Genomic DNA, 16,622 nt, shown 5'->3' with positions numbered 1-16,622 from the left:
TGACAGCGGCGGGCTACGCGCTGGCTGCGGTGACGGTACTAGCTACGCGATCAGGTTCCGCCCCTTTCCAGCTTTGGCCTCTGATTGGCTCCCAGGCGGATGCCTGACCCCGTCCCCCTTCCCAGGGAGCCTCTAATCTTTCCCGCCCAAGTTGGCGAGGATCGTTTTCTGATTGGCCTACTCTTTGCGCGTTCTATTTCCGGCTCTGAGGCCGGGGCGGAAGCAGCTAGTGATTGGAGAGCTCTGCTTCGGAAGTGCAGCAAAAGGAGGGCCTAGCGGTGCGCCAAGTACGTTGCGGGTCGGCACCATGGCGGCCCGGCTGGCTGTGACCCGGTGGAGGGCTGCATCTGCAGCTCCTGGGAGAGGCCCGCTGCTCTCCTGCCGGAGGTGGTCGGGCGCCAAGGCAGACACGGTGTACGATGTGGTGGTGTCGGGCGGAGGCCTGGTGGGTGCCGCCATGGCCTGTGCCTTGGGTAAGCCCATCTCCAGGCAGGTAGTGGCGGGGAGTGGGGCCGTGGAGGAACTGTGAGGACCGTGGGAGCCCTGAGCTCCTGTGGTCTTTCCCCTGCCTAGAGGAGCCCCAAGGCAAGCGTTTGGTCCTTCAGGGTTCCGAAGGGTCAAAAGTGGGAGGGTCCTTAGGATTCATTCTAAATCCCGCCCGCTGTTATTCAGGAATGGGCACAGTAGGAAGTAATCAGGCATTGTATCGGGCTAGGCGTTTTGTTTCTTTCTAAAAACAGCTCCTTTGAGATATAATTGCATATCAGAAGGTTCACCCATTTAAGCATACAATTTAATGGTTTTTTAGTATATTAACAGGCTGTGCATCCATCACCACCATAAATTTTAGAACATTTTTATCACCCCCAAAAGAAAGGAACCAATTAGCAGTCATTGCCCATTTCCCCCCAAAGCTCCTCAGCCCTAGGCAACCACTCGTGAACTTTTTGCCTCTATAGATTTGCTATTTCCTGACATTTTCATATGCTTGGATTCTGCTTGTTTTAAAGGTTCGTCCAGGTTGTAGCACGCGCCCGTACTTTTTATGGTTGAGTAATTCTGCATTGTGTCAATGTACTACATTTGGTTTATGCATTTATTAGTTGATGGACGTTTGGGTTTCCACTTCTGGACTGTTTCGAATAATGCTGTTATTTTGGATATAGGTTTTTGTGTAAACATATATTTTTGGTTACTTGGATATATCCATTTCTAGGAGTGGAATTGCTGGATCACATACATGGTAACTCTGTGTTTGTTTTGAAGAACTGCCAAATGGTATTCCAAGGTGGCTGCACCATTTTCCATTCCCACCAGCAGTATATGAGGGGTCCAGTTTCTCCACATCCGGGACAGCACTTGCTGTTGTATTTTTGTTTATATTCATCCTAGTGGGTGTGAAGTGGTATCTCCTGGTTTGATTTGAATTTCCCTAATGACTAATGATGTTGAATATCCTTTCATATGCTTATTTGTATATCTTTGAAGAAATGCCTATTCAGAACCTTTGCCCATTTTATTTTGATTTTTTAAAGTAATTTCTACACCCAGTGTGGGGTTCGAACTAAGGAGCCCACAATCAAGAGTTGCATGCTCTGTCCACTGAGCCAGCCAGACACCCCCCTTTGCCCATTTTGGGCAATTTTGGGCAATTTGTCTTTTTATTATTGAGTTCTAAGAGTTGTTTTTGTTTGTTTAATCTGGGCACAGGTCGTTTAACAGCGAAGTGATTTGCAAATATTTTCTCTCATTTTATGGGTTGCCTTTTCATTTTTTTTTCTTTTCATTTTTATTTTTTTTAAATTTTATTTATTTATTCATGAGAGAGAGAGAGAGGCAGAGGGAGAAGCAGGCTCCCAAGGAGCAGGGAGCCCAATGCGGGACTCGATCCCAGGACGCTGGGATCATGACCTGAGCTGAAGGCAGAAGCTTAACCATCTGAGCCACCCAGGCGCCCCGTCTTTTCATTTTCTTGATGGTGTCCTTTGAAGCACAGAAGTTTTTTTTTTTTTTTTTTTAAAGATTTTATTTATTTTTTTGACAGAGAGAGACATAACGAGAGCAGGAACACAAGCAGGGGGAGCGGGAGAGGGAGAAGCAGGCTTCCCGCAGAGCAGGGAGCCCGATGCGGGACTCGATCCCAGGACCCTGGGATCATGACCTGAGCCGAAGGCAGACGCTTAACGACTGAGCCACCCAAGCGCCCCGAAGCACGGAAGTTTTTAATTTAGATAAAATTCAACTTGTCAAGTTTTTACCACTTACACTTTTGGTTTCATATCGAAGAAATCATTAGCTAACCCAAACTCATGAAGATTCACTTTTGTGTTCTAAGAGTTTTGTAGTTTTAGCTCTTAGATTTAAGTCTGTGATCTACTTTGAGTTAAACTGTGTATGTAAAGTGAGGTAAGGACTTTGCTTTTACATGTATAGTTTAGGCTGGTTCACTTCACTGTGATGGAGATACTGTTTTCATATTTTATGTGAGAAAATTGCTTAGCAAGGTTTAAGTAAGGACCAGAGTCTTAACAACCAACTGGTAGTAGACTCAGAACTTGAACCTCATGCCACCAAACTCCAGATCTTCCCCCCCCCTTTTTTATAAAAGATTTATTTATCTGAGAGAGCGTGCACATGCATGGGGGGGCGGGTGTTGGGAGAGAAGAGGAAGAGGGAGAAAAGGAGACTCTACTGAACGCAGAGCCTGATGCGGAGTTGGATTCCAGGACCCTGAGATCATGACTTGAGCCAAAACCAAGAGCCGGACGCTCAACCAACTGAGCCACCCCGGCACCCCCAGATCTTTGGCTTTTAACAATTGTATAGTGACTTGCAGAAATTGGATCTGAGTTTTCTGGCCTCACAAATTAAAGATCACTAATAATGTAAAAGTCTTTGTTGACTTAAGAATAAGGTGTGACAGCCACATCTTCCCTAGGGTGGCTCCTCTTTTGGGATACTGGTGGGAAACAAAGCTTTGTATGAACTAATCGGCTTGAGTCTCAAAGTAATTATAAAAAACATAGTCATCAATTATTGAGTACTTGTTATGGATAGGCATCTTTTAAAGTATTTTGCATACATTTGTACTTAATCCTCATAATCTTTTTTTTTTTTGGTGCAAAAAGGTGGTTTTCTTACAGCATGGGGACAGGACCTGTGGGCAGAAAGAGCTGCACCGGGTCATAATCTTTTTTAATTGAAGTCTAATTGACACACATTGCATCCACTTAATAATCTTGATTGTAGATTGTGCAGATAAGGAAATTAAAACTCATAAAGGTTAAGTAACTTGCACTCAAAAGTTGGTAATTGGGAGGGGCGCCTGGGTGGATCAGTCGTTAAGCATCTGCCTTTGGCTCAGGTCATGATCCCAGGATCCTGGGATCGAGCCCAGCATCGGGGCTCCCCGTTCAACGGGAAGCCTGCTTCTCCCTCTCCCACTCCCCCTGCTTGTGTTTTCGCTCTCGCTGTCTCTCTCTTGTCAAATAAATAATAAAATCTTGTTGGTAGTTGGGAGATACAAAGCCTTTTTGAGACACAAAACTCTCTGGCAGGTATATATACCTTCCTGACAGCCATTTTGGTTGTACCTACTGGTCAGTGGGCTAAAATAGTAGTTCTCAAGCTTGAGTGCATTTAAGAATCACCTGGGGTTTTTGTTTTGTTCCGAGGTGTTGAATAACTAAGGCACATATAGAAAATTCAAAAGGGATTTTGAGTTCTGAAATACAAAGGGTATAGGGCATACAGTATAAAGAATGTAAAGTGAGACTTCCATTTTTTATTTTTAGCCACCCAGTTCTCCTTGAAGACAGTCACCCATTACCAGTTTGTGGGGGCATATTTTAAAAAAATGAGGATTGCAGGTTTCACTTCCAGTGACTGATTGGGTTTATCCAGGTGGGGCCCAGGAGCCTGTACTTTTTTTTTTTTTAAGATTTATTTATTTATTTATTTGACAGAGAGAGAGAGACACACATAGCAAGAGAGGGAACACAAGCAGGGGGTGTGGGAGAGGGAGAAGCAGGCTTCCTGCCGAGCAGGGAGCCCGATGCAGGGCTTGATCCCAGGACCCTGGGATCATAACCTGAGCCGAAGGCAGATGCTTAACGACTGAGCCACCCAGGCACCCCTAAACAGAGAATTCTGTATTGTAATTGTTTCTGTTTTCCGTCTCTTCCATAGAAGTATAAATCCTCAAAGTCAGGACTGACTTTAAAACAGTCATAATACAGAATTCTCTGTATAAGTCTACAAAAGAAAGGTCAGGGGCCCGATACACTGGGTTTTGACAATCTCTGCTCAAAGTCAAAACTACCAAATGCAGGTTTACAAAAGAAAATTCACACACTGGCCAATTTCCTAAAAAAGCTCAGAGAAAAATGTTAAACGTGAAAGTTGAAGCTCTGGAAGGTTTGGAATCTTTCATGTGATTTATTCAGTGAGCAAGCCTCGCTGTTTTCCTGTAAAGCAGTTGGGACCTTGGGCAGATCCGCAGCCTTTCAGAGGCAGGTGTGGCATTGGGAGTGTTTTCTCTTGTTGAGTCAAGTAAACTCTCCGCCTGAGATTTTGTGCTACTTTTTCTCCAAATGAGTTTTCTAAAATGTCACTTTAAATAGCTAAAAAATAAAATATTGAACCTGATTATAAGGTGTTTGGAAATACAATTCTTTTTCCTGTTAGTTCCCTTGTCTCTCATTTAACAAAAATGCCCGCTACTTTATGGATTGAGGAGATAGAGCATTTGCTGCTGGGAATATTAGCCATAAGAAAAGAAATGGTTCCTGCCCCCAGGGAATTTAGAATCTAGCAAAAGAGAAAGACTTGTAAATAACTAATAGAAGGGATTATGAAACGAAAGCTCCCCTAGAGGAACAACCGCTGACCTGTGCTGGGGGAAGAGGTGTGCAGAGTGGTCTGAACACCGCTGGGGAGGTGAGGCTTGAGCAAGTAGGATCCAGGGGGAGGAGGTGGCCAGGGGGGCATTCGGGTGGGGCAGATACTGGAAGGCGGGGAGGTGTACTGGACCAGAAGGCAGTCCACTCCGGGGAGCGTGGCTGTTCCCATCCTCCAGTGCAAACACAGCCGCACAGCAAGGGCGGGGTATACGTGAACCTGGTGCCGCTCACTGCCTGTTCACCGGAGCGACCTAGTTGCATCTTATAATAATGCCGCTCTTCTCATTTAGATTCCCAAAAATGTGGGGTTGTCATCATTACGAAGTAAAACCTACAGTGTTTCATAATCCTGTCACGTTTTTTTCTTTCTTGGCTGCAGCAGCTCCCTGCTTACTGTTTCCCTGTCTTTCCCTGAGCCACGGTGGAGGGGACTGTCTAGGCACCCAGTAAGCAAGTCCCCAAGTCCCCTTTTTACTCCCCTATACAGGTGTTTGAGGACCAGATTTGTACGTACAATTGATATATTTGGGGCCTCCTTTTCTTTCACAAATAATTCTTTATCCTCGATTTAATCTCGAGGCCACAACGAATTTTGTTTATTAAATATTCCATTTTTCTGTTGAACAGGATTTGTAATTTTTAGTGACTTAACAGTTTAAAGATTAGAAATATCTGGTGTCTAAATACTTCAGCCTTTTTACTTCATTCTTCCTTTCTAGGGAATTCTACTGGCTCCTAGTGAGTTTTGCCATTTTTTGCTTCTTTGCACATGGCCGGTGTTGGACTGTTAAGTCCTTACAGTCCTTACAGTCATGGGCACGGTGGTTCACACGGCTGAAATAGTGGTATAAGGTATTGCTTAGGATTTTGTGTGGTGTTTCCTTTTTGTGTGCTCTGTGAGAAATTTGTATCCTAAGGGCTAAGGAATTAGTTAATCTGTTCCTTCTCTTGGACGTGAGAAGGGGAAGAAATTCTGATTTTCCCACTATGATACAAAATGTTGATTATTTATTTATTTATTTATTTTAGGATATGATATTCACTTTTGTGACAAGAAAATCCTCTTGCTAGAAGCAGGTCCGAAGAAAGTATGGGAGAAATTGCCAGAAACTTACAGCAACAGAGTCAGCTCCATTTCCCCCGGCTCTGCAACCCTTCTCAGTAGTGAGTAGAAGGTCTTTCATAGAACCAGTCTCTTGTCTCTCTTGGCTTTCGAGTGTGTCCCATAGGGCAGAGGCTTTAGAGCATCCTGTGAGGAGGGGGTTGGTATGGTAATCTAGTGCATCGTTGAAGATGAGGACCCCTGACACTATTAAAGTGTCACCTCCCAGTCTGAGGAAGACGTCCTTGGGACATATGGGTTCATCATGTAGACTTCATTTGTGATGTTGGGTCATTATGAATTGGTGGAAATGAAACTATATGAACTAATTATGATCGTTCACTTTTAGTAGGAGTACCCTCTTTATTACCAGAGTCAGCCCTCTTGGGATCTAGGGAGTTTGCATGCTAAATGCTTTTGGAGGGGCACCTGGGTGGCTCAGTCGTTAAGCATCTGCCTTCGGCTTAGGTCATGATCCCAGGGTCCTGGGATCAAGCCCCACATTGGGCTCCCTGCTCCGCGGGAAGCCTGCTTCTCCCTCTCCCACTCCCCCTGCTTGTGTTCCCTCTTTCGCTGTCTCTCTCTGTCAAATAAATAAAATCTTAATAAATAAACAAACAGTAAGTGCTTTTGGAGTGTAGATCAGTGTGTGCACATGGAACCTATTAGGAAACTGCCTTTAGGTCTCTGCCAAATGTTACTCCCCCGGGCTATCCTATCTAGAACCACCCTGTCAAAAATTAGACTCTTCCATCATTTTTTAGCCCCTTATACTGCTTTATTTTTCTTTATAACACTTAGTACTACGTGACAATATAATATGTATTTGTTTTTTTACTGTCTACCTCTCCAACCAGAATGTTAGCTCCAGAAGGGCAGGAACTTTGTTTGGTTTCACACTTTATGCTCAGTACCTAGAATTGTGTCTGGCTCAGTAAACATGTCCCCACTGAATAAATCTGTTCAGTGCTATGGGGTTAAAAAAAAAAAAAGACTGTCTCTTAAAAACAATTTTTAAGGGGCGCCTGGGTGGCTCAGTTGGTTAGGTGACTGCCTTTGGCTCAGGTCATGATCCCAGGGTCCTGGGATTGAGTCCCACGTCGGGCTCCCTGCTTGGTGGGAAGGAAGCCTGCTTTTCCCTCTCCCACTCCCGCTGCTTGTGTTCCTGCTCTTGCTATCTCTGTCAAATAAATAAATAAAATCGTCAAAAAAAATTAAAAAAAAAAAATTTTTAAGGGGCGCCTGGGTGGCTCAGTTGGTTAAGCGACTGCCTTTGGCTCAGGTCATGATACTGGAGTCCCAGGATCGAGTCCCACATGGGGCTCCCTGCTCAGCGGGGAGTCTGCTTCTGCCTCTGACTTTCCCCCCTCTCATGCTCGCTCTCTCTCATTCCCTCTCTCTCAAATAAATAAAAATCTTTAAAAAAATTTAAGATTTTATTTTTAAGTAATCTCTACATCCTCTGTGGGGCTCAAACTCACAACCCCGAGATCAAGAGTTGCTATGCCCTTCTGACTGAGCCAGTCAGGCACCCCCAAAAAATAGTTTTTATCCAGAGAGTTTATAACTTCTATAGGATGATGCAAAAATATGGGTTTGGTTTCCTTTTTTATTTTCCCTAACTTCAGTGTGATTTGGCGTTTTTAAAAAAAGTATTTGAGGGGGGCTGCAAAGGGAGAGAGACAGAATCTCAAGCGGACTCCCCACTAAGTGCGGAGCCTGACACAGGGCTCAGTCTCCCAACCCTGAGATCATGACCTGAGCCAAAACCAAGAGTTGGATGCTTAACTGACTGAGCCACGCAGATGCCCCAGATTTGGCTTGATTATGAAAGCTCGGTCCTTTTTACATGCTATATAATCTGAACTGGGGAACAGAGCAGCTTAACTCCTAATATCAAAGAAAGAAATGAGAGTATTTTTCTGTCCTTGGAGGACACTGAAAACCATCTCTTACTTCATAGGTTGGAGAGACAGAGCTGAGGAGGGACGTGCCCGGTGAGGTTGCTCTGGCCTATATATAGATCCTTTCTTTTGTAGGTTTTGGTGCCTGGGATCCCATCTGCAACATGAGATACAGAGCCTTTCGGCGAATGCAGGTGCCTCCTTTATCACTTCTGGCAAGATATCTTGGTTGTCCACATTCTTTTCTGTATCTTGGAATCCATAGTCTCCATATTTTATGTGAAAGCAGGAAGTTCCCGTTCAGTCTCAGTCTAAGGAAGTGGGGGGAAGCATTCTCAAGAGAATTTTCTTCTCACCTTCTGTCTCCTACCAGAGGAACTGACATTGTGATTTTTCTGCTTCTGTCACTTGGGGAAGGCAGTACTGTTTCTGATTAGAGCAAGACATTTCCTCTTCTTTGGGTTATAATACAAACTTTGCCTTTGTGTTTCCAGGTGTGGGATGCCTGCTCAGAGGCCCTGATAATGTTCGATAAGGATAATCTGGATGACATGGGCTATATAGTGGAGAATGACGTCATAATGTGCGCTCTCACCAAGCAGCTGGAGGCGGTGTCAGGTGAGGCACCCACCCTTTACATCTTCCGTTCACACTGCAACGTGAATTGCTTTAGAATTTTTCTAGGACTTACTGGAAAAAGAATCCCTTTTACGGAGACTGAATATCTACCATAAAGAAACCCTCTGATGATTTGAGAGACAAGACAGAGGATCATAGGGGATGGGAGGGAAAAATGAAACAAGACAAAACCAGAGAGGGGGAAACCATTCAGGAAACAAACTGAGGGTTTCTGGAGTGGTCGGGGGTGAGAGGGATGGGGTGCTGGGTGATAGACACTGGGGAGGGTATGTGCTATGGTGAGTGCTGTGAATTGTGTAAGACTGATGAATCACAGACCTGTACCCCTGAAACAAATAATACATTATATGTTAATAAAAAAAATTTTTTTTCTCAAAGAAAGCATTAAAAAAAAACCAAAAAGAAACCCTCTGATGCATATCGTAGGGTTTTTTCTTTTTTCCCCACAGTTTTATTCAGGTATAATTTACATACCATAAAATTCACCCATTGTAATAAAGTGTACAATACAGTGACTTTTAGTGTTACTTACAGGGTTATGCCACTGTCACAATATCATTTTAGAACATTTCTGTCACCTCAAAAAGAAATCTTAGGTCCATTTACAGCCATTCTCCATTCCCAACCCCAGTCCCTAGTACCACTGATGTACTTTTGGTTTCTCAGGATTTGCCTGTTCTGGACATTTCATAAAGATCGAATCATACACAATGTATTCTTTTGTGTCTACTTCTCTCACCTAACATATCTTTGATATTCACTCATGTTGTAGCCTGTATTAGTCCATTCTTTTTTATCGCCAAAGAGTATTCCATCGTGTGGATACACTACAATTTTTTATCCATTCATTAGTTGATGGACAGTTGGGTTGGTCCCACCTTTTGGCGATTGTGAATAATGCTATGAACACTTGTGTACACGTCTTTGTGGGGACATAGGTTTCATTTCTTCTGGGTGGATACTTAGGAGTAGACTTGCTGGGTCATGTTTTCTATGTTTAACATTTCCAGAAACTGCTGAACTTTTTCAAAGAGGCTGCACCATTTCACTTTCCCAACAATACTATATAAGGGTTCCAGTTTCTCCACATCCTTGCCAACACTTATTTTTCCTTTTGTTTTTTTATAAGATCCATCCTAGTGACTGAAATGGTATCTTATTGCAGTTTTGATTGTATTTCCCATCTTTTCCTGTGCTTACTGCCATTTGGGGAAATGACTATTCAGAATCTTTTGCCCATTTAAAAACTGGATCGTCTTTTTCTTTTCCAGTTAAGAGTTCTTTATGTATTCTGAATATAAATTCCTTATCAGATATATGATATGCAAATTATCTCAGGGTGGTTCTAGTGAGAGAAAAACTGGAAGTAACTTAAATGCTTTCTGATATGGAATAGTAATTTATCCATGCAATGAACTTACATGCAACCTTTTTTTTTTTTTTAAGATTTTATTTTTAAGTAATCTCTACACCCAACATGGAGCCCGAACTCACAACCCTGAGATCAAGAGTCCCATACTCTACCGACTGAGCCAGCCAGGCACCCCGCTTGTGTGCAACTTTTAAAGATAATTTAGACCTAATATTTAATCACTTAGAAACATATCCCATAGCAAATTGGTGAAAAAAGTATGTGTCATATCCTACGTGTGCACACGCATCTATACGCATAGGAAATATCTGGAAAGCTGTATGGAAAAGCTTTAACTGTAGTTGCCTCTGAATGGTATAATGAAGGGTGATTTTTCCATCCCTTAAATCTTTGTTGTTCAGACTTTACAGGCATATCATTTTTATGATCAGAAAAGTAAAATGATTTTCAGTGGCAAGAAAAATCTTAGGAAATCTAGAACTTTTTTGAGCCCCTGGGATTCCCACCCTGTTGATTCTGAAAGCACATGGAGTCACCTAGGCACAGAGTGAACCGAGAAGAGCAGGAGTGTGGGGGTGAGAAGAAACAATCCGTGGTGTGGGCTGGTCACTCAGGGCTGAGTTTTGTTTTGTTTTGTTTTTGACACTGACTCATCCCTGTGGCTCTGTCATTCATCAGCTCTCAAACTATATAGCATTAGTTATTTTTTAGAGTTTACTTTCCTTGTTTAGGAGTAAACGATAAGAGACAGCTGTCCTGAGAGCTCCCTTTAGATTTAGTTATGGCTTTTTCCTCAGCCCATGTAGGCTGCCTTTCTAATGTTTTGTTTTCTCTCTTCTGACCTCCTAGACCGGGTGACAGTTCTCTACAGGAGCAAAGCACTCCGCTACACCTGGCCTTATCCATTTACCATGGCAGACTCCAGCCCTTGGGTTCATATTACCCTAGGTGATGGCAGCACCCTCCAGACTAAATTGTTGGTAGTTGAAAATTCTTATTTTGCCAGGGGTCTTGCATATCCATAGCTTATTCTATATTCTGTGGCCTTTCGTTTTAGGTTTAAGCTATAATTTTTGGCAAAGCTTTTGGTTATAAGGACTAGTGACCACTCAGGCCAACTCAAGTTAAGATGGTCTTGTAAATCCTATATAGGAAGCAATCTCCTGGATCATCTTAGGTCTTGAAAGAAAAGGGACACAGGAACAGGAACAGAAATTGAGGTGGTTCTTTCCCTCGCAGGAGTCCTGTAATCACTTCATCTCCTTGCATTTTCCTATGTCTCTCTCTCTGTTCACCAGCTTCCCCTTTTACCTGGCAGCCATTCCTAACCTTCCAGCAGGACTGTTAACTCCAGTGCCTGCCTTATTAGCTTCTAGTTCAAATACCAAGAGAGTTTGGCCAAGTTAACCTTTGGCTGGCACCTCATGGGGCAGATGTCCAGCTTTGGTCCAGTAGCTGACACTGGGGTCACCTATGTAAGGCTACCCCCTCCAGGGGCTATGAGTGAGGTGGGCGTGATAAAAAGTTGCCTGCCACCGATGAGCTTGTGAACAGTTGGAACTAGAGAAAAGGAGGCAGAAACAAACTTCTGGAACAGTTTTACGTATTAAGAAGTTATAAGACTGAATCAGACTCTTGTTTCCATGCAGATTGGTGCAGATGGTTACAACTCAGGAGTGCGGCAGGCTGCTGGGATTCAGAATGTCAGCTGGAACTATGATCAGTCTGCTGTTGTGGCTACTCTGCATTTATCGGAGGTAAGATCCTGAGCCCACAATCTGGGGACCCTGCTTGTGTTTAGTGGGTACCAAGTACCTTTCATGAGAACTCTTCCTTGCTGTATTGTAGGCCACAGAAAACAACGTAGCTTGGCAGAGATTTCTTCCCTCTGGGCCCATTGCTTTGCTCCCGGTAAGTCCTTCTGGCTAGTCAGCTTAAACATACCCGGCCTTCCTCTCTTAGGGCTTCACTTTCTTTCAAACTTTTTCTGGTTTCTAGGGCATATGCCCAGGCTAACTTTGTTTCCCCCCTTACTTCCTTTATCCTTGAGAGCTCCTAAGAACAGAAGTCTTGCCCTTAGTATTGATGTTCTTTTTTTTTTAGAGAGAGCGTGTGTGCTTGCAAGTGCGGGGAGGGGCAGAGGGAGAGAATCTCAAGCCGGCTCCTTGCTGAGCACAGAGCCCCACATGGGGCTCAGTCTCCTGCCCGAGATCATGACCTGAGCCGAAATTAACGTACTGAGCCACCCAGGCGCCCCAGTATTGATGTTCTTTTGACACAGCTCTCAGATACCTTGAGTTCCTTGGTTTGGTCCACATCCCATGACCATGCAGCAGAGCTCGTCAGCATGGATGAGGAAAAGTTTGTGGATACCATTAACTCTGCCTTCGTGAGTATGGGCTTGTCCAGGTGATGCTATGTTGCAGCGGAGATACAGAAAGGTGGTTTTGATGAAGGAAAAAGGAATAACCAACCAGTGGCCCCTTTGTAACTATAGGGTTTGATCTGGGCTACATGGAAGGGAGGACATTCAGAGAAATGGAAAACAATGGAAATTACTAACTTCCGTGCTTTTTTGAGGGTTGTGGGCTGCTGTTGAGCTGACTGAAATAGCTGTCTGGGCAGTGGTTCTCATTGGCCTTTTTTTTTTTTTTGAATCTGTAATGCTTGGCTAATTTTGAATAGCTGTACTAGGTTTGAAGTACCTGAACCTTTGGAGCCTGATTCATTAGAAGCGTTCTAAGAGGAGCTGAGTGCATTTTAGCAGGGAGCTTAAGAGAAAGTTTTGTAGACGGACATGGGTTCAGTACTGCTTGTGCCTGTTAATCTCCTAGAAAATGGAGATCGTATCACCAGCCTCTCAGGGTTTAATAACACTAATAATAAAAGTCTAAAAACTTTCAAAATGAGAGAACTGATATAAGATGCTTGGAGCACACCTAGTACATCAGGTGCTCAACAAATATAGTGATTATTCTGGAGTAGACACAGCCTTTAATAATATCGGCACCAGTAATTTCGGAGCTTAAACACATATATCTAAATTCACTAATGGTAATAATCAGTAAGATTTACTGAACGTTTACTGTGTGCCACGTGCAGGTGAAGAGTTGTACCTGTATGTATTTAATGCAGTGAACCATCGAGGAGGGTATTCTTATGCTCATTTAGAGCTCAGTTACTTGCCCAAGGTCATAGAGCTAGCGGTAAAGCCGGCTTTGGAAATGAGGCTGGCCCTTGAACCTGTGGTTTTAACCACCAAACTCTGCTGCCTCGCTAGTGACTTCACAGTCGTTTATACTGAGGAACTTAGGCGTCCCTGCTCTGGAGTAGCAACAGGAGTGAGAGGAACTGGACATATTGAAGTGGCTTCCAAGGTAAATGGTAACTGCTGCCTCTCTGGTCATGTAGCATGTATTCCTGCCACGGGCTTTTGCAGTGCATTCATTTAGCAACAATCACACGTGCCTTCTAGGTACAAGAGTCTGGAGGTAGACGGATGAGACACAGTCCCTGCTTTCAGGAAGCTCACAGTCAAGTGAGGGAGAAAGCTATTTAAGCAACAATTGGTAAAAGTATTCATAGGATGTTAACGGAAGCACGGAGGAGGAAAACACAGTGGAGGGCTTAGAGGGAGGTTCACAGCTTCTGGATGTTTCTAAGGGGTCATCGGGGTGAATTAGAAGGACATTCTAAGCAGAAGGAGGAATGCCAGGGGCAAGAGGATGTTGTAGAATGAGCTACACTGTGGCTACTCTATGGTTTTTGAGGGTTAAGGGAAGTGAAAGGTGGAAGTTCACAGGTAGGCAGGGGCAGCTCAGGAGCAGTTTGGCTTGATCCTAAAACCTGTGGGGAAGGACAGGAAGTTGTGTTTTCCATTTGTTTAAGGGGCTTGTCACCTGTGGTCTGGATCAGTTTAGGCATGTTAGGTACTATTAACACTTGGCTTTAGTGATAAAATGGGTTTCCTTGCTGATTTTTAAAATCCCCTGTTAATCACTGATGAATTTCTGCTCTTTGTGGCTGATGCTGCTCAGTGGAGCGATGCTAACCACACAGACTTCATCGACTCGGCCGGCACCATGCTGCAATACGCTGTTGGCTTTCTGAAGCCCACTAAGGTCTCAGCTCGCCAGATGCCCCCAAGTGTTGCCGGAGTGGACGCCAAAAGTCGAGTGCTGTTTCCACTTGGGTTGGGACATGCTGCCGAGTACGTCCGGCCGCGGCTGGCACTCATCGGGTAAGATGACAACAGAGCAGGGCCGCACTCTTCTTTCTTGGCTGCAGGTGGCCACACCTGAACTCTGCTTGCTTCTTAGGGATGCAGCCCACAGAGTCCATCCACTTGCAGGACAAGGTGTCAACATGGGCTTTGGGGATGTCTCCAGCTTGGTCCATCACCTCAGTGCTGCAGCCTTCAATGGGAAGGACTTAGGTAAGGGTTCAGGTACTTCAGAGAAGTAGCCAGAGGTCATGTAGTCAGGGAAGGGCAGGACCCCAAAATGCCCCTCTGGAGCCAGATGTGGTAGACATCAGTGTGTCTGGCTTGCTAGGAAACAACTTCACTATAAGATTAGGGATTTATACCTTTCCTCCTTCCTCTAGGCTCTATGAGCCATCTCGCAGGTTACGAAACAGATCGACAGCGTCACAACACTGCTCTTCTGGCTGCTACTGACCTACTGAAAAGGCTCTATTCCACCAGTGCCACGCCGCTGGTGCTGCTCCGGACATGGGGCTTGCAGGCCACAAATGCAATATCTCCACTCAAAGTAAGGTCACTCACGGCTCTCCAGGAGTTGCTCGCTGAGGAAGCATTTTGCCAATGACTCTTAATTTCTTTGAATTTATTTTCTTCGCTGTAAAATTACCTTTTTATGAATACTTCCCTCATTGGTTATGAGCAAAAAAGTCCTTGCTGGGCTCGTGGGTGCTAGAGCCCACATCTAAGCAGTAACTTTATATGAGGAAGGGCTTAAAATAGTGAATAGGAACTTTAGGGGGCAGCTGGGTGGTTCAGTTGGTTAAAGCATTCGACTCTTGATTTCAGCTCAGGTCATGATCTCAGGGTCGTGAGATTGAGCCCTGCATCGGGCTGTGCACTCAGTGCCGTCTGCTTGACTCTCTGTTTCTCAAATAAATAAATAGTCTTAAAAAAAAAAAAAAATGCTTTAAACTCCTTTGCTGCTTGGTCAGCTTCTTTCCTGAGAACTTCCATCTAAAGACACTTTGGAGGAACTCTTGAGAGGAGCATCTTTCTGAGGCTTCTGCTGAGTTTTTGCTTTAATCACTTTGGGTATTTTATTTTTAAGTAGGCTCCACTCCCAGCACGGAGCCTTGAACTCATAACCAGATACCTAGACCTGGATGCTTAACCAACTGAGCCGCCCAGGCACCCCTGTATATTTTAAAATATTTTCTTCACTTGCCCTCACACCTTACAGTGTCAAAGTATCATTCATTCTATTTCATTTTTCTCCAGGAACAGATTATGGCCTTTGCAAGCAAATGAATGCTCCTCTTTTGGACATTCTGTTGAAGAAAAAGGACATCTTTTCTCAAGACCATCACATATTTTCAAGATTTAATAAATTTGCTTTACATTAGAATTCTCTAGTCTCTTTTTCTCCTCTGTTTAATGGGCCTGTGGAGCCCAAATAATGAGTGATAGATAATTTGCTGTGAGGAGGGCCTATTAATCAAGCCAACAAAAAACCCCGAAGGAAGACTATTATTTGGTTGAAAAGACTTTTTATTACTAAAAGAAAAATTGCTAAGGTGCTGTCTTGTTCATTTTTGAGGGAGGATTTATAAAAGAAGATTTCTAAAATTAAGTTGCTATCAACTTAAAACAGACTGCTATTTACATAGCATATTTTATGTGAACCTCATGGTAACCACAAGGGGAAAATATAGTAAGTACACAAAAGAAAATGAGAAAGGAATCTGAACATAACACTAAAGAAAGCCATCAAACCACAAGGGAATAGTGAAAGAGAAGAACAGAGAACTACATAAACAGAAAACAATTAACAAAATGTCAATCAGTATATACCTACCAAAACTACTTTAAATGAAAATGGACTAAATTTGCCAATCAAAAGACATAGAGTGGTTGCGTGGATAAAAAAACAACACACATCTACGTACTGCCTACAAGAGATACTTCAGAAGGACATACCCAGACTGAAATTGGAAGGGACGGAAAAAGATATTCCATGGAAATGAAAAGAAAGCTGGATTAGCTATACTCCAATTAGACTTTAAAACAAAGACTGTAATAAAAGACAGGGACATTACATATGATAAAGGGGTCAAGCTAGCAAGAAAGTACAACATTTATAAATATATGTGCACCCATGTAGGAACACCAAAATATATAGAGGAGATACTAACAGATCTAAAGGGAGATACTGAAAGCAATATGGTTAATAGTAGAAGACTTTAATATCCCACTCTCATCAATGGATAATTCATCCAGACAAAAGAATCAATATAGAAACACTGGACTTAACACATTAGACCACATGGATGTGACAGACATACTGAGAATATTTCATCTAAAAGCAGAATACACATTCTTCTCAAGTGTACATAGAATATCCTCCAGAATAAATCCCGTTAGGCCAAAAACAAAGTCTCAATAAATTAAAATGGAAATCCTATCAAGCATCTCTGGTATAAAACTAGACCACAGTGGTAGG

General features: G+C 43.4%; 1 protein-coding gene across 1 annotated transcript; it reads left to right on the top strand.

Annotated features, from left to right (window-relative positions):
* Positions 1 to 270: 270 nt before the first annotated feature.
* Positions 271 to 15,544, top strand: COQ6 (coenzyme Q6, monooxygenase). The gene is made up of 12 exons (XM_021679551.1): positions 271 to 473; positions 5,931 to 6,065; positions 8,043 to 8,101; positions 8,402 to 8,525; positions 10,768 to 10,898; positions 11,568 to 11,675; positions 11,767 to 11,829; positions 12,200 to 12,307; positions 13,956 to 14,158; positions 14,238 to 14,353; positions 14,524 to 14,690; positions 15,401 to 15,544. The coding sequence occupies exons 1-12, from the start codon at positions 308 to 310 to the stop codon at positions 15,428 to 15,430; spliced, it is 1,410 nt and encodes a 469-aa protein (XP_021535226.1). The 5' UTR covers positions 271 to 307; the 3' UTR covers positions 15,431 to 15,544.
* The last annotated feature ends 1,078 nt before the right edge of the window (positions 15,545 to 16,622 follow it).

Source organism: Neomonachus schauinslandi, chromosome 9 (genome assembly GCF_002201575.2).
Source record: "Neomonachus schauinslandi chromosome 9, ASM220157v2, whole genome shotgun sequence".
Classification (NCBI taxonomy): domain Eukaryota; kingdom Metazoa; phylum Chordata; class Mammalia; order Carnivora; family Phocidae; genus Neomonachus; species Neomonachus schauinslandi.
The sequence above is the reverse complement of the archived record's forward strand: the minus strand, read 5'-3'. Positions and strand labels throughout refer to the sequence as shown.